At 35.8% G+C, this 27,317-nt stretch overlaps 1 protein-coding gene and 1 long non-coding RNA gene across 4 annotated transcripts in view; one reads left to right on the forward strand and one right to left on the reverse strand.

The window, feature by feature from the left end:
• Positions 1–27,317, forward strand: part of SLC15A5 (solute carrier family 15 member 5) — a 72,610-nt gene that overhangs the window by 34,768 nt on the left and 10,525 nt on the right. Inside the window, exons 6-7 of the mRNA XM_037514285.1 lie at positions 2,578–2,766; positions 10,576–10,707. Coding sequence (XP_037370182.1) covers positions 2,578–2,766; positions 10,576–10,707 — 321 coding nt within the window. The remainder of the gene's footprint in view (positions 1–2,577; positions 2,767–10,575; positions 10,708–27,317) is intronic.
• LOC119247668 (uncharacterized) overlaps positions 1–27,317 on the reverse strand; it is a 224,305-nt gene that overhangs the window by 34,595 nt on the left and 162,393 nt on the right. The window lies entirely within an intron of this gene.

Below are 27,317 nucleotides of genomic sequence, written 5' to 3' on the forward strand. Positions count from 1 at the left end.
CTCCAGTGATTGCATTATCTTCAGAATAACTTCAAAATCTCTCAAAAATAATATATTAAAGGCCTCTTATGATCTGTCCCTGATCTATTTTTCCTTCTGATTCTCCAATAACTTGAGTTTCTTGCCATTCTGAAAATTCATCAGATGCCTCACACCCTGTGCCTCCGCAGCCGGGGCTGGCCCTCATTTTCTCATGCTCAGGCCCTCCTTTCTTTTAAAGCACAAGATGATCTTACTCACCTCTCCAACTAGAAGTAAGTCCTTCGTTCCCAACAGAGTGTGTGCCCTGGTGACTGACAATTGCTCTTTTCATCTACCATCCTCAACAGCAGGTAGTATACTGCGGTGCATGCAGTAGGAGCACAATAAGGACTGAGCAAAACTGACATATGAGTTCTTTTACTGATGAGTCTGTAACCTGTCCAGTGATCCAGATCAATACAATAATGTGATGAATTTGATCTTAAAGGTAGATAATTATGAAATTCTTATTTTTATAGGAATTGTTTACAGAACCAAAATCTCTACTTCACTATGAAGGAGACTTTAGAGAATTTAATTTTGGTGAAGGGTAGAATTGGATTTTAGTGGTGAACTTAATGTAGTATGTACAAACACATTGTCAGTGATGCACACCTGAAACTTTCCTAATGTTATAATGCAATCATATTCAATAAAAAAATAAGAACTTAATTTAAAAATAACAATAAAAAGAAATTTCCTCAAATTTTTTAACTGTTACTTAGATTTCCTCCATTTTTTATACCTTCCATTTCTTGGGAACTCAATAAAGAATAGACTTTATGGATATATTTAAATGCTAAGATACAATCAAAAATATTACCTACCAGTTTCTCTATCAACCTAAACAAACATGAAGCTATTTAAACATTAGATTGATTTTTCTGAATTGAAAGCTTTGCCTTATCTCAAATTTTATGCAACTTAGCAAAATGTGACTATCTCTAAATTTCAAGTAACTTCTATCAAACTAAAGCTTGCTACTGCTCTAACAATGGGATTAAATCCAGCAATGTGAATGGCAACTTGAGAAATGGAATGGGCACAGCAGACATTAACTGCAACAAAATCCCGGCTCATTCTTAACCAAAATTTTCTAGATAATTCCTTAAAAGTAAAAGGAAGATTTGAACTGAACAATTAACAGAATAATTGATTTCTTTTACCTCACTAATTCACCCTTACTATTTTTCCTACATAAAAATTTAGTCTTAATTCTCTATCAGCTGCTTTACTTTTTCTGCAAAGATTAACATCAGAAGTCTGAAGAATAACAATGTGTATAGCTTATTTCAAAACCACTTTGTAAATAAATGATTAAAATCCTATGAAGAGATTTTACATTAAATCCCCCCCAAATCATTTTGACCTCTGTGTGTGTGTGCATGTGTGTCTAGTATCTGAGAATAAAAATTCAAAATGATTGCTTTATCTTTAGTAATAGTTGCTACTGGGAACCCTCAGAGCAATACCAGTTCCTATCTTATTTAAATCTTAAGGTCACCCTACACAATAAACATTATGAACCCTATCTTAAAACCAAGGAGCATGATAATGAAGTTAAGTAACTTACTTGAGGTGATATTACCAATAAGTCAGGAAAGAGAGTCAATGCAAGCCTCTGTGGGAAACCAGAGCCTTAGCATAGGATGGGCAAACAACACAAATAGCTGGTTCCTGCACAGCCCCACGGCCAAAAAAAAAAAATCTGAAAAAAAATTCACCAATGTCCATGTGTGATGCTAGGGCCTACCAGAAACAGTAAGTGCCGGCAAAGGCATGGGGAAAAAGGAACAGTCTCTCACACTGTTGGTGGGAGTGTGGACTGGTCCAGCCCATATGGAAAGCAGTATGGAGGTTTCTCAAGAGACTAAAATGGATCTGCTGTACAGCTCAGCAATTCCTCTCCTAGGTATCTACCCGTGGAATACAAAAACACTAATCTGAAAGGAAACCTGCACTATTATGATTACTATAGTGCTATTTATAATAACCAAGCTGTGGAAACAACCTAAGTGCCCCAAAACAAATGATTTTATCAAGAAGATGTAGTATATATACACACAATGGAATACTATTCGGCAATCAAAAAAGACAAATGCATGCCATTTGCAGCAACTTGGATGGAGCTGGAAGGGATTATACTAAGTAAGGTAAGCCAAAAGGAGAAAGATAAACACCACACGGTGTCCCTTATATGTGGAATAGAGAGAAACCAAACAAAGGGTCAAAGACAAACTTTAAAATCAACCTTTGAAAGTGGACCATATAGCTGAGGCTTCTGGTAGGGATGCAGTGGTGAGAACAGAGTGTGGAGAGAGTACGATAGATGAAGGTAGAGGACTAGGGGTGCTTCAGTGGTGGTGTAGTGTGGTACAGCTGAAGGGGAACATCCTCTACTTCTAAAACACTAGCAATGATGTTACACCAAAGGACGACAATGAAAAAGATTAAAACAAAAAAAGAAAGAAAGAAAGAAATGTTATGGCCTATTACACTGACTCCTAGCTCTTTTTTAATTGTTTTTTTTTTTCTTTTTGAATTCTTTTTCTTCAGTTGCTGGAAATCTTTCTGCTGCCTTGTCTGTGATGGTAGCTGGCTTCTTTGAAATACACAGGAAACATTTTCCTCCAGTGGAGCAGCTGCTTTCAGGCAAAGTTCTCACTGTTTCCTCCATGCCCTGTTCACACCTGGTACTTCAGTACATTTTACTTGGAGTGGCTGAGACACTGGTCAGCCCAGCCTGTGAGTAAAAATTTTATATCTTCCTCTTGGAACATACTGAGCTTTTTCCACTCAAAACATGTCACCTCAACAGGAACAATTCAAGCAACTGTGACTGGAGTTCCCACCCATGCTTCACAAGGCTCCAAAAAATGTTTTATTTCTCTTCATTCCTCTACCACATATAGAACAGTTATTAATTCTATCTGAATGTGGATGAAATGAAAGTTTCACCAACATGGTTAAAGGTAGTAATCACTTGGTCAGGCGCATTGCAAGAGAAAATGTGCTATAATCTACAAGACATTGCCACTGTACTCAGATGAAAACTCTCATCTCCTTTCCTCTTCTACCTCCCCACCTCTCCCTCAGAGATAAACTCACATATATCCTCCCTCCAAAAATGACATTTATAATGTACTTTGGGGGTGTATAAACATACAAATTAAATGAAAATTTCAGCTAATTCTCCAGATAACTCAATGTCTTTCAATTAAATTAGACTAAATTAAGTGTCATTACTGCTGTTTCAGAAGACATGTTCAACATAACTTTATTAAATATCAAGTATTTTCCAGATCTTCTAGATAGTTAGATTTAAACTAGCTCTTTAAAATTGAGCAGAATATTTCAGTGACTTCTTGCAATACAGTGACGTGTATGTGTTTGTTAGTGTAATCTATTGCATCCTATGTTTCTAATTTCCATATATTTCCCTACAATAGGAGTCCTGATTGTAACTCAAGCCCCAATTACACCTCACTAAGATTATTTTTATAAGTTCCTAATCTGTTACTCTCTTCTATAGCTCTTCCATTCTACCTACTCAGCATTAGATCTTTAGGGCAATCCAATCATCCTAAATGACAATATTAATTTCACTTGTGTCTAAAATCTTCAATTATTCTATTAACTCAGAGTTATTTCCAAATTTCTTAAATACATTTATTTAATTAAGATACATATCTTTGTTTGGTATACACTCACTCACACACACACACACACACACACACACACACACACACGATACCAAATCAATACACTGAAAAAAGCCAAAATAAAATTAGTCAATAAACTATGTATAATTAGTCATTTTTGTGCCTTCAACTTTTTTAAATCTTAGTTTCATTCCATTTATTTTGCATGAATAAATTATTTTATGAAATTCTAAGATGTAGATATTACTCTTTGACACTGTAAAAGTATAAAAGAATGCCATTTCACAAACATTTGTTTCTTTACTGGCTTTGTTTCTAAAAAATTACTAGAAGTAGTCAGCAAAAATTTTCTGAGCTCAATGTGAAGGAAGGTGAAGGGTAAAGTGATGAGTCATCATGGTAGGAAATTCCCAGCCAGCACAGCAACAGTGGTTTAACACACAAAGTCAGAGAAGCACTTATAATCACAGGCAAATTCTCTTGTACATATCACACACCTCTGATTTACTCATCAAGAAACTGAGGTCCAACTAAGTCAATTGATTACTGCTTATAGACATCATGGAAGACTCTTTTCACTTCCAGGTTTGTCACTTACTAAATATGTGATCTTGCAAATTCATTTAACCTCTAAGCTTCACCTTTCTAATCTTTAAAATGGAACTAGTTATAATTCTACTTTATATCACAGCACCAGTGTAAGAATCCACTGACTAGCAAAATGAACTTGGGAAGATCATTCTGCATTTTGAGCCTTTTTCATCAACTATAAAATAGGGAGGGTTATTGTAAAGTCTAAGTAAAATATTTTTTGTGAAGGAAAAAGCAGTGTCTACTATATAGTCAGCACTCAATGATTAGCAGCTACAATGTGTGCTGCTGTTATTACTATTGTCCACTTTCACATGAATCAACAGTGTGCCCTTCAGAGCTCACACATAAGTGTCCTGCTCATAACTTTTTAATCATACCTACAACAGCTTAAACACTAGGATACTGGGTGGTGTGAGCAGAATCAGGACTTCCCCACACAAAGCACCATAGATTCCTTTCTTCTTCTCACTTCTTGCCTCCAATCCAAGAGAAAGTCTTAGTCTTTATTGTGAAATATAATCTAAATCTTATCATGTCTCTCACCTTCTCCTCTGCTATCTGTCTAGTCCATATGACCACTGTCTCCATCCCCAATCCTATTAGAGTCTCCTAAATTGTCTCCCTGCTTCCTCTCCTGCTCCAGAGCCCATTCTCTTCAAATCAGCTATAATGCTCCTTCTAAAAAGTAAGTCTTTAAATTCCACAATAGCATTTTGGAGATTAATTCCTTAAATTGTGTATAAGAGACAATGTTATTTTTGCCTCTGTATACTCTTCCAAACAGTCTGAATATTTTTCCCTTCACCATTTCATTAGGTATTTGACGGGCTGTTTCATAGGAGTCAAGCTTATCTCTGCCCCATGGCTTTTGCACTTGTCTTTCTCTCTACCTGAAATCCCTTTTTTGTTTTCAAGTGACTGGTTTCTCATTAAGTTTTCTCAAATATTATCTCTTTAAGAGTCTTCTCTGATTATCCTGTCACTTTAAAAGTGTAAATCCAGGGAGGTAGCAGTATAGAGGCTGAGAAATAGTGAAATTTTGTTTATATTTTGATGACATCTTTAGCAGGATATAAAAGAAAGAGAGGAGTTAAAAGGTGACATCAAAGTTTATGACCTGAGCAACTAATTGGAAGAATGGAATTGCCTTTCTACAGAGAAAGAACAGGTTACAGGTCGAGAAAGCTTTGGGGAAATCACAAGTTTAGTTTTGGGCATGTTGAGATTGAGACATCAAGCAGATATATCAAATAGGCAACTAGATATTCAAGTTTGGAATTTGTAGTGATTTTTGGAATAGATGCAAATTTGAGAGTCATAATCATATCGGCAGTATTTAAAGTGATGGGACTTGTTGGGATTATCCAGGTAGTTAAACTAGACAGGAAGTGTAGGCAGAGACAAGGATTCAAGAACTAAGACCTTAGTCACTCCATCATTGTACCAGGCAAGTCCCAGAAAGTAAGTCATTCAAGCAATTACATCATTCAAAAAAAGAAATAAGCAAAAGTGATAGAAAGGAAATAACTAGTGAGAAAAGAAGAAAACCAAGGGGGTAATAACTTATAATTCAAATGATAAAGTTTCAAGGAGAAGAGAGTTATCAACTGCATCAAAAGCTGCTGATCAATCAAAAAAGGTGAAGACTGAGAATTAACCATTGTATTAAAGAATAGTCACCAATGGCTACTGGTGATTTTGACAAGAGCTTCTTCACGTGGATTATGCACAAAAGGCTTAATGGAAATAGTTTAGGGGAGAACTGGAGATAATTTGAGAAATTTTGCTGCAAAGGAAACAAAAAAATGGAGCAGTAGCTGACAAAGGACTGGGGCTTAAAATGGAGTAGTTTATTCATGTTTTTTGTTTTTAAGGAATGAAAAATAAGGACGTTTTATGTTGAGCAGAGATGGCAGACAGTGAATTGTGCCAAGCAAGGTCCAGAAAGTAAGAACTAATATGTTGGTTGGGGTGATTCAATAGAAAAAGAAAAGTGATGGTATCAGGGAAGAAGGAAATACTGGAAAGACAGAGAGGCTGGGATCTAATTTATAAGTTAGGATTTGGTTTTAGATAGCAGCAGAAATAGTTTATCAGTGGTAACAGTTTGGAGTATATAGGTGCAGAAATTTGGGGCACATAAATATAGTGGGGAAATTCTGTGCAGAATCTCTTCTGGTTGACTGAATATTTTCAGCGATATAGGGTTTGAGTGAGGACAGTGGAGAGCCTTTTGGAGGTTTGGGAAGAGGAGAAGTGAGCTCTATGAAATTATTGCTTAAGACAATGGGACACAGAATGAAAATGTGGCATGGGAATTAGGAAGCCATGTGAGTTTGTGAGCAAGAATTTAAAATTAATTGGTAAAACATAGTTATGGGTTTTTCTCCTGCTATATTGGGCTACATGAATTTAGGAACAAAGATAGCAGACAATGAATTGCTTTGCCAATCCAATCCAGAAAGAAAGAGATAGGCATGGTAATGAGGGCATATAAAAAAAATATGATTATAATAATTGATGCTGGGACTTAACTTGGATAAATAAGAAAGTGTGGACATAAGAGGCATGAAAAAGGTGAAAATAATGAAAGGAGCAATAGTGTTGAGGTCCTGGAAGAGGACAGCAACTGAGTGCTTGAGGGAAGTCAGAAAGTGGTACACAAAGCTGAGATTATGGGATGGTTACAGTTGTTGGTCTAGCACATAGTCTGGCAAACTTGTTCTGAAAAGTGTCAGATAGTAAAGAGCTTAGGCTTTGCACACCAGACAATCTAAGTTATAACTGCTCAGCACTGTTGTGGTGGTATATAAGCAGTCATTGATAACATTCAGTGAATGGCTGTATTAAATACAAGTTTATTTGTGAAAATTAGTGTTAGGCTAAATCTTACCTGACAGAAGTACACCATCCTGGTCTGGGGTACAAGGTCCAGTGGTGGCCATGATTATGAGTATTGAAGGTAGAGCAGAGCAAAAGGATATTGGCAAGCAGGTCAAAGAAGCAAGAATCCAAGGGTTGGCAGCATGGGAGATTGGTAGGATTGTGTGTATGTTAAAATTGCTGAGAATTGAAACAGGCATAAAACTGGTAAGGATGACAATGAAGGAGGAACTAATGGCTCTGAATAATAGAGGGGAATGTCCTAGAGACTGGTAGATGGCACATCAAAGAGAAGTATTAGGTTATAAAATCGGATAACGTGAGATTCAAAGCTGAAACTCTTTAGGGAGAAGAAAGGAACAATGATTTGAAAGTGGATAAAGTGGATAAAGTCCCCTCTTTCTGGGACTGCAGTACTTCTCCTCCATATGTTCAAAATAACTTTCACCCAGCACAATAAATACACTTTAACTGTTTAAGAACAACTGGAGTAAAAGAAATTTCCAGCAATGAGTCCCCAGTACCAGGTGCCTTAGGAAGGTGATTACGGTCCTATAGTATGTAGATTCTACATTTGTTGCAATGGGGCACCTTTGCAAACTCTAACCAGCCACCACCTGGAGGCACATTTTGCTTCTCATTGGCAAGAAAATCAGCATTCACTTACACTTTGAATATATATATATTTTTTTACCATGGCTTCAGAGCAAAATGAGAAATTTAAAACAGTGGCAGACTTGTTGATAATATTCATACCATAACATGCTAAAAGAAGTATCTCGGAGCCTTAAACATCAAGCCAGTGATCAAACTACAGATCAGAACAAGCAAGTAGATGCCTGAAAATGGAGATCCGAGGCGATGAAAAGCTAAGTCTTATAAAAGGGAACCCGAGGCTTTCAAAACCACTAAAATGACACCAAAGAGAGATTAACCAGCAGGCAGAGAGCTGGCAAAGTGTGTTCATGAATTATATACCGCACCAGAAGTTCTAGCGAGAGAAAAGCATAAGATTAATAATTAACTAGCAGAGTAATAATGGGCTTGTACATTCTGCTTTTTCTCAGTGAAGGAAATCGGCCTACTTAGTCTTTCTGCCCATTGTTTCTCTCCCCATATTTATAGAGAGGGAAGTTCCTAAGCCAGGTATTTTGTACAAATGTGAATCATTTCTTCCCAAAGCCTCTTCAGTGGTGCCCTCACACTCTCCTTTGGATATTCCTGAAAAAAACGTGCAGCTCGGGCTGATGATTTGCACTGCACTGGAGAGCTGGGATACCCAGAGCCCCTTACTGCCAGTATTGGAAGCCCTTCTCTGCAGTATTTTATTTATCACCATCATTAGCTTCATCCCCAATAAGTATTTGGGACATTAATTGCCTTTTTAACACTGTCCTTCGCCCTGTGCATTTCTCTGCTCTCTGTCCTCCCAGATCCAGGAACGAGGAAAGATGTCTCAGTGCCTTTTCTGACACTCAGCCCCCGCTCTCTGCACCGATAGGGACTCTTTTAAATGTTTATTGCATGCTAACTAAAAATATGTGGAGGACACACAGAAAGCAAAACAGAAATATTCAATGAATGCAGGAAGGAACATGACTATAGTAAGCTTAGATGTTTGCAAGTGCGTTTCAAGTTGCTGGGCAGTCACAGGGTTTTACTGCAGCAAAATAAATGTAAACCAAAGATGAAATTTTCCTGGAAAGGGAGGGAGAAAAAGGAAGAATATGAAAGGTTTAGTGTACAGTGTGTTGTTTTCCATCTCCAGTTTCCTTTCTTAAAGGAGATTTAATGTTTATTTATGATATCCCATGGAAGAAATTCTGCTAAGTCCCAAAGAGCAAAAAGTAAATTTTTAAATCCAATAATCCAATCAAGCACTCAGACTGCTAAAACTTTGATGTTTAATAAATTCCCTTACAATTTCTTGCCACCCACAATTAAAAGAGAGAGATTAGGGGCCTCCCTGGTGGCGCAAGGGGTTAAGACACAACCCAGGAAGCTATCCGCAGCCACTGCCCCACTAGTTCGATCCCCGGCCAGGCAGCTACTCACATGCACAGCAGACCTCTCCTGTCTCGCCCGCTGCTCCCCTCAGCAGTGTATTTCAGTAGATCTGCCTGTTCTGCTCCCTACTCTGTCTCTGGTGAAACCTCTCACCCCCTGTACTTCTGGCCTGAACCCCAGTTCTTGTATGCATAAATAAATCTTTAAAAAAATAAAAAATAAAAGACAGAGATTAGCATAAAACACTCCATGTTGCAGCTTCAACAGTTTTCAGTTATGGTCAAACTTGTTTCATTTCTACCCTTATTCACATACCCTCTTCCTCCTTGCTGTATAATTTTGAAGCAAATCCCAGCTATCACATTAAAATAAATATCATAAATATTTTAGCATGCTTCCCTAAGATTACCATGCATATTTTAATATAGTTATGTTAATATGGCATGTACAAAATCATAAATACTTATTTTCACCTATTTCTACTATCAAAAAAGTATTTTAATTGAAATGTTAAAACAATTTCCCTCTACGGTTTTCTTTCAACCTTTGCCACCATCACTGCACCAATAACAACCTGGGGGGAAAAGATAATGATTGTGAAGACCCAATGTTTAATATGTTGTCGCTCCTAAAATGGAATAATTAAAAGGCATCTAAAGGGCTTTGCACAATACCTTGTACAAATAAAGTTAAAAATAGCTAACCTATATTCAGTCCCAATGAGACTGCAGAGTTCTAAACACTTTACATATCTATTATAGCAAGTACTGGTCATAGCCCTTCTGCAAGTGAGTAATGATATCATTCCTCCTTCACAGAGAAGGGTATCGAAGCTTGGAAAGTTTAACAACTAAAATCACAGAGATAGTAAATGGTTGACCTGGGATTGAAGCACAATCTTGTCTGACTCCAAAGCCCATGCTCTTATCCTCTATGCTAATTTTATATGATAAATTCAAGTTTTCCATAAGGATCCTAATGATTTGCATAGACTCACAGAATCATAGGCCTCATTGATAGATTGACATTTTATTATTTCATAGAAGCCTCACTTAATCCAAATTCATCAGAAATATTGAAAATGGGGTGAAATTTGGGGACATGACCATATTGTAGCTGATAAGGGCATATTTTGCCATATTTTATTCCTTGTAGACATCTGTAAATATAGTATTCAAAATATATCTTACTAAAGTAATTTTAAAGTAACAAAGTCCAAATTTTGACTGCATTAGTAAACTTTCTCTGAGGTATGAGCAACACTAATTTGAACAGTATCTATGATAGTATTTTAGTATACAATACTTTAGATATAGCATTCATATTTTTGTATTTAGTAATTTGAACAGTATCTAAGAAAGTGTTTTAGAGAGATTGTTCTAAAGTCTGACCTTCTCTTTTCTCTCAGACTCTGTAATATCATGCAGATTTGTTCCAAGTACCATGAAAGGGACCTCTTTGAATTTCTTGACACTGTTCAATGGATTTGGCTGCTTCACAGGGGCACTGCTGGTGGAGTTGGTATATCTCATCTCAGAAGGTAAAAATAGGTTCATGGTATGCTTATATATATATTGATTTAATGACTAGAGAATTGGGAGACAAAACCTTAAGAGAAGGGCTTTGCCAGTGTAGCCTTTTTTTAATTGATCCACTTTTGCAATTAAGATAGAATTAAGATAGGAAATAGACTCTTGCTGTATTCATTAATTTCTGGGAATTGTTTTTCTTTTGATAGGAGGAGGTAATTACAGAATGTCACTTCTCATGAGACCCTGCCTGCTGTCTTTCTTTAGTGTATTTTAAAATAAAGTGGTCATTATATTCTTATTAGGTCTTCCAAGAGGCCATATTCAATAATGCCTCATAGCTGGCATAGATAATCCTAAGAAAAGGTAAGTCCCGTGTAAATATAGGAGGATGGGGTATCTGGATAATCTTTTTTTCCTTGTGATTTGCTGGAAACCTTGTCTATGAAACCAAAGAGAAATTGTGAGTTGAATACCAAATGATCATGGAAAATTTTCCCTACAGAGACTTTGGTCAGGAGAAACAATGAATCTGAAAAATTCGCATGCAGACATAAAAGTACTACTGTTTTTGTGCTGGTCGAAATATCAGACAGGATGACAATAATGTCTGTCACAGTGAAATGTCTTCAGCTATATTTAAAATCTACAGATATTTTCCTTTATTTGTTCTAAGGCATTAATATAGCATAATTTTGTTTAATTTCCTTTTGCTGATTTTGCAGATAATGCCACAAGCTTATTCTTCTCTACTTTTAAGAGTTCTTATAATTGTGCACTTGAAATCATGTTTTAAAAAATGTATGGGCTTTTGTTCTTTTGTAACTAATTTAATTTACCTACTTTCAAACTATGGACACATTAATGTCTATGAATGAAAAACTCCTTTTAATACCAGACACCCATTCAAAAAATATCTTTTGAGGACCTATTCTGTTGTAGACACCATATTAGGCACGAAGATGCCATAAGAAGCAAAATAAACATTTCCAAGCCCTTCATGAAATTTCCAGGGGTGTGATGAAGCAATCAAGTTAAGAATGATAAATTCAGTGTAGGTATAGCAGAGTTCTAAGGAATAAATCTATAGTCCTTGATAAATTGTGAGCAAAATCAAGCCCTGCCACTTTTTTAGTTATCTGAGAAAGTTAAGCAATAACACATATTGAATACTTACTATGTGGCAGGAGCTGTGCTACATAGAATTATGTGAGATGTGATCCCAGTTTTCAAAAGGCTCCAATCCAAACTTTAGTGACTAAATGTGTGAGCTGTGGCAAGTATTGGCTTCTCTGGTGATTAGATTCTTTATATGTAAATAACAAACAAGCATAAGGATTTTGTAAGATAACCTGGAAAATTCTTACCTATACCTGTACCGAAAACATAGGTGTTGGACATGTTTCTTTTCTTTACACTACTCAATGAATGTGTTTCTGAGAATTTGCTAACAAATTAATTTCTATAATCAAACCACATCTGATATTCTGGAAGAACTGTAAAGTAAAATATTACTACTAGTTTATCTTTTATATACATTTTTCATATGCATACTTAAGCAGCTTCCTCAGAATTGGGTCAAACTTCACAGGTTAAGTTCTCATGGAGAACTTGCCCTCTTTTTGGACATTAACTACTTATTTGGAGAGACCCAGGATCACTATCACTTCTGATTAGCTGGCTATAAATTTGGAGGTCTCTACAGACTCCCTAAGGTTTGATAGTTTACTAGAATGACCCATAAAACTCAGGAAAACATAACATTTGTGATTACTGTTTGTTTATAGCAAAAGAATAAGAATCAAAATGAGTCAAAGGGAGAGACACCCAGAACAAGGTTGCAGAGAATTCCCAAAGTGAAACTTCCTTCATCCACAGGAATGTACCCAACTGGCATGTCAATGTAGGATAACTCTTAGAAAATATTGACAACCAGGCAAGCTCACCTGAGATCCAGTGTCCAGGGTTTTTATTTCTGCTATATTATGTAGGCAGTATTGGTTGAACTACTGGTCATGTGGTTGAATTCAATCTCTAGCCATGCTCCTCTCCCAACATCTAGGCTGATATCATGTGGCTCAAAACCCCAACTCTCTAATCATTTGGCTGGTCTTCCTTGCTGGCCAGTTTACTATTGGATCTGAGTCATCTCATAGCAGAAACAATCAGGGTGCCAGCCATGGATAACTTAGAACTGCCCACCATGAATGACAAAGATATTCCACTAACTCAGGAAATTCAAAGGATTTAAGAGTTTACCTCCTAGGAGCCAGGGACAAATTTGTTATTACATACAACTATTCCTACAAATACATTTCACTGAAAACCCAAATTTATATTGAAAATCTGCATAGTATGAGAACTGTTATATGCACTATTACATATATTACAACAATCTAATAAAGATGATATTATTTTCCTTATTTTTTTCATGTAACAATAAAAGTAGAAAAAAGAAAGTGAAGTGCTCCAACCATCATGTTTACTATCTGACAGAGACCCCCCTCAGCATTAAAAAAACCAATGCCAAGATTGATTTCAAGAAACCAAACAGACTTTAGGAGTCACCCCCCAAATAAGGACTTTTTAGCAAGATTTGTTAACTGATGCAATACAACCTTCTTAAATGGGGGGGGGGGAGTCTGCATATAGGAAATTATTAATAAAATCCTAGATATAGTGAAACATGGATAAACTAAAGCTTATATCACTTTGGCAGAGCTTGGTATCCATGAAAGGAGGTTTATCAAAGACACTGGTGATGACATCTTAGCACAATGGGATGTAAGATGGGGCACAAACTAAATTCTATTCAAGAGAACACCATTTATATTACCACTAATTAATTTACTATTTCTTTTAAGGGATTTTCTCCTATTCATAATAATATTGTGTTACATCAAATAGTATCCCTGTAAGAATTTTACCATTGGGCAGTACCTTAAAGGTCATCTACTCTAACATTATACCCAAACCAGAAAATGGCCAAGTGTCTTCTGATAAAAAATACTCCACTTTGAAATATAACCTGAGTCTAGCCATGATAATTATGTTCTATAGAATATGTCTAATTTTATACACAGATAATAACTCCACAATATTTGATAAATATCTGGAAAAATAATGTGTTACAATGTTAAGAGAATAGGTTCCTAGGTCAGCTTTAAATCCAGGTAGACTATGTGTCTAGTTTCTATGCCAATAACAGCAATAAATAATTCATTATATTGTTGTGAGGATTAAATAATTAACACAGACAGTAAATGTTCGATAAAAATAGCTATTATGATCCCCTTATATTTTATAGACACACCACTCCAGCGTTTTTATATTACATGATTCCCTGAGTTTTCACTATCAGAATATATCCATACATTAAACAAACAATAATTTGTCACTATCTTTCTTCAAATGTGGTCTCCAGAATAGAATGCAATACTCAAGATGGATACAATGAGAATAGACATATAGCATATTACTTTTATCAATGCTCTCTCTCTTTCTCTCTCTCCCCCACCTCCTTCCGTCTTTCCCTGCCTCCTCTTTCCCTCTCCCTCTCTTAGTCACTCTCCTCTCCTTCTTCCTCTGCCCCCTCTCTGAATTTTAACAGGGATAATGTTGACTTCTCTAGTAATTGTATCATGCTTATGGTCAACTAAATTCCTAAGTGTTTTTTTTTCTATTTTTCTAAAGATTTATTTACTTATTTATATAAGCACTGGGTACAGTCAGAAGCGCGGGAGGGTGAGAGAAATCACCAGAGCCAGAGCGGGGAACAGAACAGGCAGACTGACAAGATACACTGCTGAGGGGAGCAGCAGGCGCGGCAGGATAGGTCTGTGTGCCATGTGGGACCCTCGACCGGCGGCCGGGGATTGAACCGGCGCTGCAGAGGCTGCGGGCAGCTTCGCAGCCCAGGGTTCAATTGCTGGGCCACCAGGGGAGGCCCTTTTTTCCCGTTTTTAATAGTTGCTCTCAGTTTACTTCCATTCATCACATTTTTTTCTAATTAAACCTAAGAGTTTATCCTTAATAAATGTCAACCTATTATCCTAATCCACAGGCATTTTAAAACTTGATTCTGTCATCTAGTATATCACTAATCCTTACTTCTTTACTAGCTTTTTGCCACCTACAAAATTAGTAAGCAAGAGCCTACACTTCTTCCAGGTAATTGATAAAATTGTTGAATTGGACAAGACCAAAATTAGAACCTTATGGAAAATTCCTAAAGACCTCACTGCAACTGAATGATAGTCAACTAATGTTCTCCTTTTGAATGTAATCATCTTATATTTCACCTAATTACTCTATCTCAGCCCACAAACTTCTCTATCATTCTCTGAATGACATCACAGGAGATTCTGTTGTGTTTTTCTGGGAGTAGAATATTTCTGTGTTTACGACAGTCCCTTAGTCATCAGAATAACTTTCACCAAGAAAGAAAATGAAGATCATTTAGATGATTTGGTTCCAGTGATCTCATGTCAGCTTACAGTGACTAATTAGAGTCTAAAATACAGTGATCCTTCCACCACATGCATACCTTGAGTAGGTCCCCTTCTCTCAAAGAATGTTGGCTTCTATTTAAAAAAGAGAGTGTTTCATTTTTACCTCAGAGAGGGTGAGAGGATAAAATGAAATAGGGTATTTGAGAAGTGAAATGCCAGAGATTATTTCAAGTATAAAACTTAAGCTATATATTATAGTGACCAATTTGGTTTAAAACAAGATCAGTCTATCCAGTTAAACCTCAAACCAATTTTTCTGACAGAAATGACGATACAGCTATGTTTCAGCACCTTGCATGCCTCTGCATTCCATTTAGCATAAAGGATATTTTAAACCTTTCAGGATTCATGTCAGCTGAGCATGTGTGCATGTAAGTGTGTGTGTTAGTGTATGATTGGAAAAGATGATCAGCTATCACAGATTCTCAGTCTCCAAGCTGCATTAGTCATTTTTAGCACCATGACAGAGAATGGTGTGAATGCGGTAAATTCAAAAGATTTCTCAAAACTTGACTGTGCAGACAGATAACTGTTAGAGTGACATTTTCAATACAAGTGAGAAAACTGATCCTTCTGGGATCTCTAGCTCTGAGTGCTTTAGAGGAGAAGATACAAGACTAAACCCATCCTCCTACACTAATCATGTCAAGAATAGTTTATCTAAAAGTAGCAACGCTAATATAAGGGAGTGAAGAAGTCAGTCAAACTGCTTATTTCAACTCTACCCCATTAGAAACTAGATTAATTTTCTCACACTCAAACTTACCTTTTAACAAAAATAACAAAATAAAATTCAGTAAAAATGACATCTTAGTTATGGATGTGGAGAGGTGATTGAAAGATCCAAAGGAAAAGGTTTAAGCAAAAAAGGATAATTTTACAGAATCAAGAGGTCAAGTTTTACATCTTCTTCTTTCTGCTAGTCCTTCCTCTTCAGAATTCAAAAAAGGAGCAAAGAATTTATCTGTTTAATTCTCATCAAAATCATTTTCAATTTAAACCATGATCTTTTAAATTCTTGCATATCTATAATTATTGAGGCCACTAAGAGTCACATCAGCAGGAAGCACCAAGTTTCTCTTGAAACAAGAACATGCAGTTGTCATAAAAAGAAGAATTTAGGTATCCAGAAAGCTATTCAACTGGATTGCGCTGACCATGTCTGGTTATTAAGAGATGTGTTTATTCAAATACAGACCAGTACCTTGAATCCAACTTCATATAGGTTTTTAAATGATAAGATCTTTAGGCACAGAGGAGAAAAGAAGTGGCCTGCGAGCACATAATCCACCTTTGGCTAGCCTGTACTCTACTTCTCTGTCAACTGGGTTAGTGCTAGTGTTCCTAAGGCTACTTCAGCAAGTCTCAATGCCACTGTAGGCAAACCTAGCTCACATTCCAGTCAGAACTAGAGGCAGAGTCCTACTTATGAATGGATTATATATCCCAGACACTCTTTGTACCCTCAACCTCTGGAGCTGCTCAGAGATTTCACAGTTCAAATGACCCCCCAGGTCATGGAAGGCAACCCTCCATTATTCTTGGCTCATGACAGTTAGTAATCCCTTTGAGTCAAACAAACCTGAATTCAAACTCAATGTAGCCCTTAGAGAGTTGTGAGATAATGTGTGTAATGGGCACATTATGAAATTTTTGTGTCTTAATCTCCTTCTTGAAAATGGTGTCACTAGTAACCTCCAAGATTTAGATTCTCTGTATTTAGAGAAATACAGAAAGAGCACAGGTAAACTGTGGTCCTATTATTATAATTTTAGTGGGGTCTTGACCTTTTCCAAGTGGGTTAGGGCTATCAAGACTTTGATGTACTGGGGCTGTACTTTAAAAACTTTTGGAGCTTTACTCCAAAATTGAAAAGCTCAGTTCCCTTGGTCAAGTTTAATTCCAGTTAATTGGGAGGAGAGGAAATAAAGTGGTGCTCTGAGATTCTTCTTGACCTCATGGATTCCTTTTGCATGGCAAACATGTAAGTCTAGGTAGAGTTAGCTACACATTCATGTTCACACCAAGAATGATAAAGGTATTGAAGTTTATGCTTGGAGGATGAAAGGTATTTGGCTTGGTGAGTGTTGGAGAGAATTATCTCTGGAAGAGAGCAAATATACTAAGGCCTGGAGCAAGGAATTAACATGTGGATAATAGGAAATCGAGATCAGCAACCTGGAAATCCTCAAAAAAAGAGAGAACTGCACATAGTCAAGAGGAATCAGAGAAAAACATGCAGGACCTTTGAGTTACAGGGATTTTTTTTTTTAATTTGAAAGTAATTAAATCATAAAGCCTTCAGGACAGTGACATGTTCTACTTGTATTCTAAGATTACTGTGGATACAGTATAATTTCAATGGGGAAAATGGTCTGGGATAAGCAGAAAGAGTACAACTGAAGTAATTCAGGCAAGTCTAGAGTAGAGTAATGAAAGGAAACAGGCAGATAGAGAGAAATGAATGGACAGAAGCCTGATTTTAGAGTTAGAATCAATAGTGCTTAGTGATGGTTTTGATAGGGTTGGGAGATGAGCAGGGTGCAGGAGAGAGGAGTGCATCAAGGAAGCATCCCAGATTCTGCCAACAGCAACTTGGTGGACAAAGATTCCATTTACTAAATGGAAAACACAAGGATATGTATAGATTTTAAAATTTGTCACCCATTCATTTTTCAGCACATTCAGTTCAGGATAGCTATGAGATATCCAAAATAGAAATACCTATAGCTCAAAAAAAAAATCAGCTTAGATATACAAATGAGAATCTTGGGCACACAAAAAAATAGTGTTTGAATCCACAGAAGTAAATTAAATTACTTAGGGTATATATTAAAAATGAGCACAAAAAGGAACCCAGGAGCTAGACTTGGAAAGCCTAAGGTTAAAGGGTAGATGGAGAATAAATGGTCTGTCAGTGAAAAAAAAAAGTAGCAATCAGAAAGATTACAGAGAGGGTTGTTTCAAGTAGGAAACAGAAACTGTGTTACAGGCCTCTGTGAGATCATGTGGCATGAAGAATGGAAGTATCCATAGATTTAGCAACATTATGATCACTGATAACCTTAACAAGCATGATTTCATTGTTGAAAAGGGAATGGAAAATGAAATAGAAGAGGGTGAAAAATATCTAGTAAATGAGGAAATGCATGTACCATATTTATACAACTCTTAAAGAATATGCACTAAAGGTGCTAAATCACTAAAGTGTTGAGTGGAGGGGGATGTGGGTGAATTTGACATATGTAGCAAATAAAAACACAGGATGTTCAGCTAAATTTTAATTTCAGATAAACAATGAATTTTTTTAGGGTAAGTAGGTCCCATGTAATATTTTAGACATACTTCACACACACACACACACACACACACACACACACACACACACACACACTTGTGCAATGTTAAGAACTTGCTGAAACTAAAAAGAAGCCATTGTTATTCTGAAATTCAAACTTTTGAATCTTGTATTTTACCTGGAAGGCTTAGTTAGATGTAGGTTCAAGATTACTGAACATATTTAACTGATGAAAATATCTGGGATAGATGGAGAGGTTAAAAAATGCAAATGAAAGAAGGGAGATGGATTTCTTGCCAGATGAGGATACATCTCTCCTAGAGTGAAACATAAAAGACAAAGGAGAGGGTGAGTTCAGGAGCAAGCAGATGTGTAAGTCTGGTGCTGGAAAGATCTGGAACCTCCCTCCAAAGTCTTCCATTTTCTTTATAAAGTGGGCACCAAGCCATTCATGTGAGCAAAAGGGAATGGAATGAGATTGAGGTATAGAAGAAGAGCAGGGAGATATGAACTCCTTATTGTGTGAGGTAAAAAAGATGCTTGAGAAGAGAAGCATTAAAATTGCTGGCAGAGATGACAGTCCAGTTGATTTTAGTGAGGGCAAAGAATAATAGCAAACTGGCTACAGCATATGCTGTACTCATAAGTATAGTGAAGACATCTAGAAGATTTTTTAATGGGCTAAAGACCACAAGACAAAGGAAGAAAGGCACTAACTCTACTCTTGAATTAAAGAAATTTGGAGTAAATCTCCCAGTATCTTTCCCTCCAAATACGCAAAATATGAGAAAAGTTGTCTTCTTAAACTTTCAAATTAATAAGACTATAACTAGAGGTGCAAATAAAAGAACAGGCTGTACAAACAAGCAGATATTGGGTGAAAATTCATTTCTGCTGAAATCAAGATGCTATTAAAATTCAGTATTTTACTATATTAAGTAAAACTCACTTAGACTGATTCATCCAGTCCACAAATGCATGTTAGGTTCCTACTATGTGCAAGCTAGATATTTAATTAACAATACCAAGGCTGATGTTTAATTAACAAGAAGAATCTTATAGAAATAGTTGACACTCAAATTAATATCAGATATATTCATTTGACTAATGCTATTGCAATTACAGTTCATAGCTAATGGCATTATCGGGCTATTATCACAAAGCATTACCTCGCTTCTAAAACTCATTTCCATGATAATTCATTGAAATCATCAAGAGAACACACTATCTTGATGGGTTTTTACCTCCCAATGCTCTTCAAGAGAATGAACTCACCCTTATAAGAGAGCTTGTTATCCCAAATATCACCCATGCCTATTCTCTCTGCAGTTCAGGTGAACAATGCATAGCAATTTCTGTACAATTTTGAAAGACACAGTGTCCCTTCCTGGAAACAGCAACTTGACTTCATTTTTAGCCACAATTCCCAAGAACTGGAAATGCAAATTAAAGTCAAGATGCAGACATTGCTATAGAGGGCTGAACATCTGTAGATCCTGGGCCCAATCTCAGCTCATCCATTCATTCAACAACTATTTATTCTGTCTCCTCTACATGACTTTAGGCAAACAGTTCAGCCTTTCTGTACTTTTGTTTCATCTCTGTAATTTGAAGTTAATAATTTGATTTCCTGTTAGGTAAATATGAAAAAGTGGTAGAAAAGTCAAAGTTAGAATATAGTTGTTAGGTATTATTTCCTTCAGGTATCATGAAAATTAATGTATTTTAAAAATTAACTCAGGTAGGAGAGCTATGAATCTCAAATGAAGCATTTAAATCAGGTTACTGAAGGAGGAAGGAAAGAAATTAACATTTATTAAGTGTCAGTTATAAGCAGACCTTGCTATATGCATTTCACAAAGAAAGTATTTCATGAAATCTTCACAACAATTCTTCGGGGGCTAGATATTTGTAGCTCAATATATAGGAGGAGAATGAACTCAGAAAGTTATATAAGTTGTCCAAAACATAGCAATTCTAAAGCTCTTCACTGCACAGGGGTTACTTCCCATGCTACAGAAGCACACACCCCTGAGAATGACTATGACGTCTTTTTAATTGCATATTTTTTGCTCCCAAACAAAAAGTACATAGTGAAGTGATAGATATGCTTAAAATAAATTAGGAAATCCATTTCAGTTTTTTCTCAACAATTTTGGATCTTTGCTAAATCATCAGCATTACAAAATAACTTTTTAAGAACCTAAGGAAGTCTGAGAAAAATAATTAATCACTGAGCCCAATTATCATTTGAAGAGACTTCAAAAGGCACATTTTAAGATTTGCAAAGTTCTACTACTTTTAAAACAAAGCAGTAATTAGTGAAAAAGGAGAAATATTGCATCTTCTTGGAAGAGAGACAGCAGAAATCTGCCTTGAGTCAAAAGCAATATGCTGTAGCACTTAAAATAATGCTGTGTGTACTTGAGATATTTGGTAAATTTAGGATTTCAGTAGGGAATACAATGACATCTCATTGAAATGAGTGAATCGTAGTGTTCAGAATTGGGATATCATGATTTCCAAAATAATATCTGAGGACAGCTTTATAAATAGCATATAGCTTTCAAGCTACAGTACTTCAATTGCTGAAGAATAGATGGTGATGGAAAGTCACCCCTTTCTCCTACTATATAATAAATCAGAGTGGTTTTCAGAAGTCAACTTTTTATAAAAATGTTTAATGAAGTCATTTGAAAATATTTTTCTGTTATAATAGCAATATATGATTAAATAAAGGCTAACTACAAAAGAGGGGCAAAACCAAAAAATCAATATATACTTGTATAATCTTTCCCAATATTTTTCTATGTGTATGCATGTGTGTGTAGATATTAAATTTACATATGTACAGATTTTACCCAAAATTAGGGTCTGAATAAATCCTGCTGAATGGTCAATTAAAAAATTGTATCAAGTGTGCACTTTTTATTATTCCCTAAAATAATATTTGAAACATATTTCCATGTCTTCTGATATTCTCAAAAAAAAAAGGATCCATACTTTTAACAATTAAGTGAAATATTTCATAATGTGAGTATATACCTTAGTTTAACCTGCCTTTCCTATCTTAAAAAATAGTTAAGATTCTTTCCAATTTTCCAATGCTATAAATATTACTAAAATAAGCATTTTGTATAATCTTTATATCTCCTCAGAGTTCTGGAAATCGATTGCTCCTTCACTGGGGTAAATATTTTAAAGGACATTGAGAAGTAAAGGAAAATTGCTTTCTAATCCACTGTGCTACCACTGCAGTAGGATAATATTTGTGTCACTATATAATTTCAATCCTGAGGATAATAATATTTAAAACATTGTCAATATGATTGGTAGAAATTATATTCAATTCTACTTTAATCTGTAATTTGTATAACGGGAAATTGAAATCTTTAATGTTATGAACACTTATCTTTTCTCATTCATGAAATGCTTAATCATATTTTTGTCCATTTATCTTTTGGTCTATGTGTTTTTTTGCACATTAAGGATATTATTATTTAGTCATATTTATTACTAATATCTTTCCAGTTTTAACTCAACATTTAATTTTGTAGATGAGTTTGCCTTGTTCCATGTTTGCTGGTATATGTGATCACACCTATCAGTTCTTGTCATTGTGGAAAATCTGAATTTATCTATGGAATTTTAGTAGTTCAATAGATTTAATATAATTTTCTCATCCACGTCGACTTTATTTTTGTGTTAAGTAAAAATTTATTTGCTTCAAATAACCAAGTTTCACAATATGATTTGATACATGTTGTGAAGAGTTAAACCATAAATATTCCACAATCATAGGATACAAGGAAACACTAATCAGTTATGTACTTACTTCTTAGGTGATCTTAGGACGTTTCAGTCCTGAGTCAACAGTTCAACTGTCTTGTTCCTTTCAGATATCTGTTTTTCAGTTGAGTAACTGTTTCATGACATAATGTTTCAGGTGCACAGCTTTAAATTTTGGCATCTATATATACTACATTATGATCAACACCAAAATTCCACTTCCACCACTAGACAACTGACACCTAATACCTCTTTTACCCTCTGCCCATCTCCCTCCTGCTCTAGTAACTACCATTCTGCTATCAGAGTCTAAGATTTATTTTGGTTTCACATTGCTTGTTTGTTTCTATCTTCCAAATATCAGTGAAATCATACAGCATTTTTCTTTATCTGATCTATTTCACTTAGTTTAATCCCGTCAAGATTGATTTACATTATCCCAAAAGGCAAGACTTCACCATTTTTTTTTAAGTGGAACAAGTATTTTCTTGTGTCATTTTAATTATGGTGTGTCTTGATGTGGGTCTCTTTGGGTTCCATATATTTGGACTCTCTGTGCCTGATGTTTGTTTCTGTCTCCACACTAAGGGAGATTTCAACCATTATTTCTTCAAATAATTTTCCTGGTCCTTTCTCTGTTCTCCTACTGGGACCCCTATAAGGTGAATGTTATTCCTCTTGATGATGCCTCTTAAGATATTTTATTAAGGAATCTTAAGGACTTCACTTTAAAATTATTTTGTCATTTTGATTCTCTGTTTTGCCTTCTAGTGCACTTATTTTTTCTTTGTTTCATTCAGTTGTCTTTTGAGTGCCTCTGTTGTATTTTTCATTTCTATTATTGTATTGAAGAATTCTGTTTAATACTTTCTTAAATTGTCTAGTTTGCCCATTCTTCTCCCAAGTTTGTAAGCATATTTATAACTATTACTTCAAGTTCTCTATCAAGTAGTTTGCTTATCTCCGTTTCTCTAAGATCTTTTTCTAAGGTTTTGTTCCACACTTCTGCTTGGGACATGTTTTTCTGAAACCCCTTTGGCTGATTCTTTGTGTTTGCCTCTATGTATTAAGCAACTATACTACCTCTTCTGTATAATCTTGAAGGATAAATCTTGTGCAGATCACATCCCATGGAGTTTAAGACCAGTACCCACTGGCCATCCAAGCTAGGTACTGAAGGTGCCATCACTGTATGGGCTGCACGGGCCACACCTACCTACAAGTTCAATCATGGCATGATGGCTGGTAAAGGTATGTGGTGCCATCAGTAGGTAGGATTGTGGGCATAGCCTAACTTTAGCATCCTGCCACTGTTCAGTGTGTAGGCAGAGCCATCAGTCTTCTCAGCTTATGGCACAATGCACTTGCGGCCCAGTTTCCAACAGCTAGAGGCCAGACATGGGATGGTCTGTGGGCCAGTGTGCAGCTGCTGGTAGCTAAAGGTTCTGTGTGCAGTGGCCGGTGGCCCTGTGTAGAGTTATGATGCACTTGTCAGGTACAGAGCCATAGTGTGTCTCTCTGGTGACTGAAGATCTGAGAGCAGCAGTGAGTGCAGTTCTCTGCCCGGCTTACCCGAGGGCTCTAGTAGGCTGAGAGGAAGACACTAATATGGCCTCTTCCACTACGGGAATGAGGACGGTTGCAAGAGGTTGTCAAGATGGCATCTACCAGTATTTCTAATCTGGAGATTATACCTACAATTTCCTACCTCTCTGTCCAATGCTGTAAGAGTGGTGAATGGAATTCTTTCAGCTATAATTTGTACAATTTGGGGGCAAGTGTTACTGCACTCAGCCCCTCAGCAAATGAATTTGCATCTGATCCCTTTAAGAGTAGGTTCTCCACTCCCTGTATCTCTTGGATCCTCCTGAACTTACTTCCCACTAGCCGAGACTCTGGGGACTCACCTCCACTCAGCCAGATCCAGAGGCTGGGGTGGCTGGATGCAGGGTACAACACTCCCTCCACTCCCCAAGGAAAAAGTCCCATACCTTCACAGTCTCTACTGACAAAATTGCCTCACCTGTTGTAGCATTTCTTCCTTGGTGAAAGTGCACTTATATTTCTGGTCCTCCTCCTAATTTGTCTCATATCCTTTGTTGTAGAAACTCTATTTATCTAGCTCTCAGGTCCTTGTCCATGCAATTTTTTCCTTTGTAGTTATATATCTGTTATGTCCATGGATTTTAATAGGTAGGTTCAGGTTCTTTCTACATGAGCATCTTGAGCTGGAACCTCAGTTACCTCCCTGTAATTGTTACAACTTTATGATATGATTACATATCAAGTATTATTAATCATATTTTTACTTATGGTTACTCTTAAATCTACAATATAAAAATCATAATTCCTATTATTTATGCTTCCAGATAAAATTACAATCATTTTATCAGTTTTCTCAAATCCCCTTTTTATTTAAAAAAATATGTAAAACTTAACTTTTTTAAAAATTAAAATTTTATATTTAGTGTTCTATTGAAATACGCAATTTTATTTTGACTTATTTAATGTTTTAAAAATTCAGTTGTAGTAGATTTTCTTTTCTTCACATATATCCTGAACATGTCTTGTTGGGTTTACTGTAGGCATTTTATGTTCCTGTTCTTTTTGCTATTACAAATTGAATCATTTCCCCTCATTATAAGTTACTGAGATAATCACTGATTATTGATGTTTATGTCTCCATCTTGCATCCCATTTTTTAAGCTTTCCTTTCAAATTTATGAAAGCACTTTAGTTGATTCTTTTAAGGCTATAGCAAAATTACCTAATATTAAAGTAAATATGATTTTTATCTTTATTTCCAATACTAACTCCTAAGCTGTGCATCTTTATCAGTACTCGGAATTTCCAGAGTAATATCAGTGGAGATGACAATTATATATTATTTTGCCTGATCTTAATATGAATATATTTTATTTTTATTAACAATTTTTTTGAGTTTATAAAGACAATTTTAAAGGATATTCCTTATCCTACGAAAATTTCTATTTTTGTTTTCTAAAATTTAAATCAAATTAAATGTTATTGAATGCTTCTTAAGTAGCTCTTAAAATAACCTTTTGATTTTTCTTACTGCATCTGCCATTATGGTAGATTTAATTAATGGATTTTTTTCAATATTAAATCATCTTTACATACACAGTATAAACAATAGTTGGTAGCATCAATACTTGATCATTTTACTATGCTGTGGAGACATTCAGAGGAAAGATTCATTTATTTCATAAAAATTAAAAGGTGCATTAGAGCCTAATGTCTCCTTTGAAGAATTTTCTTTGTAACTTTTCTCCCAGTTTCTTGCCATTAAGATATTCATTATTTTTTGTTTCAATTTTGGAAATAAATGTTTTCCTAAAAAATCATTTCCACGAATTTTTGACATTAGTATAATTATAACTAAATATTGTTATCTCCTCTGATGCTTTTTCATTGTGTTCAGATAGGATTTGTCAGGCATTTTTTTTGGTGGTTACATTTTCCTGCAATATCTTAGAACCACTAAATCTAACATACTTTAACCTATCAATTTTCTGCTCTCATCATTACCACCTTCCCCTTACTTTCCTTAAATTTGTCTTGTTTTCTATTTTTTTCATTAAATGTTTAATTCATTTATTTTCATTCTTACTTTACTTTTTTTTTAAGATTTATTTATTTATGCATACAAGAACTGGGGTATAGGCCAGAGGTGTGGAGTTTGAGAGAATTCACTAGAGACAGAGTGGGGAACAGAACAGGCAGATCAACTGAAATGCACTACTGAGGGGTGCAGCGGGAGAGACCGGAGAGGTCTGCTGTGCCATGTGGATAGCTCCCGGGCAGGGGTTCAAACTCGTGCTGCAGTGGCTGCCAACAGCTTCATAGGTTGTGTCTTAACCCCTTGCACCACCAGGGAGGCCCCTCATTCTTACTTTAAAAATGAAAAGTGTGCCTTTAATTGTGTATCTGAGTAGAATTACTGTCGCCCTAAATTTGTGTGTGATTTTCTCATTTTCCTTATTTTCTAAATACTCTGTAAGTTTGGATTTCATTTCCTTTGTGATCAACTAGTTATGTAGGAGAAGTGTCTTTGAGTTCTAAGAGATCTGTTTTGTTATTGATGACATTTAATCTTCTCAAAACTACAATATTCTTTCTTCATACTAAACAATGTTGTGACCTTCATCAAACTCTTTTCATTCACATTATTCTGTTTATATCATTTTCCTTTTTTTGCCTAGTTTAGCTATCAGAAAACAACCAAAGTGTGATAACATCACTCAAGAATTGTTTGTCTACCTGTTTACATCCCTGTATTTCCAATAGATTTCATTATGTTTTCATTACTTGAGGAATGTTCATCTTTAAATAGGATTGTGCTTTTCCTCAGTATAAAAAGATTTTCAATGTCATGTCACATGGCTATTCTTTTGAAGTCAACTTTCCCTGAAATTAGTGTTTTCTACTATTTGATTTTTGTCTTTGCCTTAGGAGTTTCTCATTCTTTTTATTATTATCATCATCATTATCATCATCTTAACCTTTGTCATTTCATCTTAGAGTTATCTTTTACAAGCAACAAGCAGGAAATTCTAACCACCTCACTAGCTCCTGAATTAACCAAACTGGTTGCACTTAGGGTGCAGGATCCCTTCCTCAACAATGGGATGAATAGGAGGTGATCAGAATATGTCCCCACCACACCTTGGTGCCCCCACCTTGATCAGTTCTAGATAGAATACTAGTAGTAGCTGCTGTTACTCTAACACATGATTACTATTTTAGGGAGGAGAAAGAGTGCTCCCACATATCCCTCTAACCAGTAACTAGCACCAAGTACCTCTGCTTCTAAACTACATCAGGAAGTGCAGTTCCACAGTCTGTGATGCAAGAAGTAATAGGAGCAAGACACAGTCAGCAAACACTGCATCCAGAAAGAGTAGTTCCCTGCAGTAAAACATTATGAGTGAGTTCTGGGAAGCACCTGACCGAGCATGTATGTTGAGACCACGCCATCATCAAGTGTTGGAGAATCAGAAAA

This window comes from Talpa occidentalis, unplaced genomic scaffold (assembly GCF_014898055.3).
Source record: "Talpa occidentalis isolate TD23 unplaced genomic scaffold, MPIMG_talOcc4v2.1 talOcc4.16, whole genome shotgun sequence".
Classification (NCBI taxonomy): domain Eukaryota; kingdom Metazoa; phylum Chordata; class Mammalia; order Eulipotyphla; family Talpidae; genus Talpa; species Talpa occidentalis.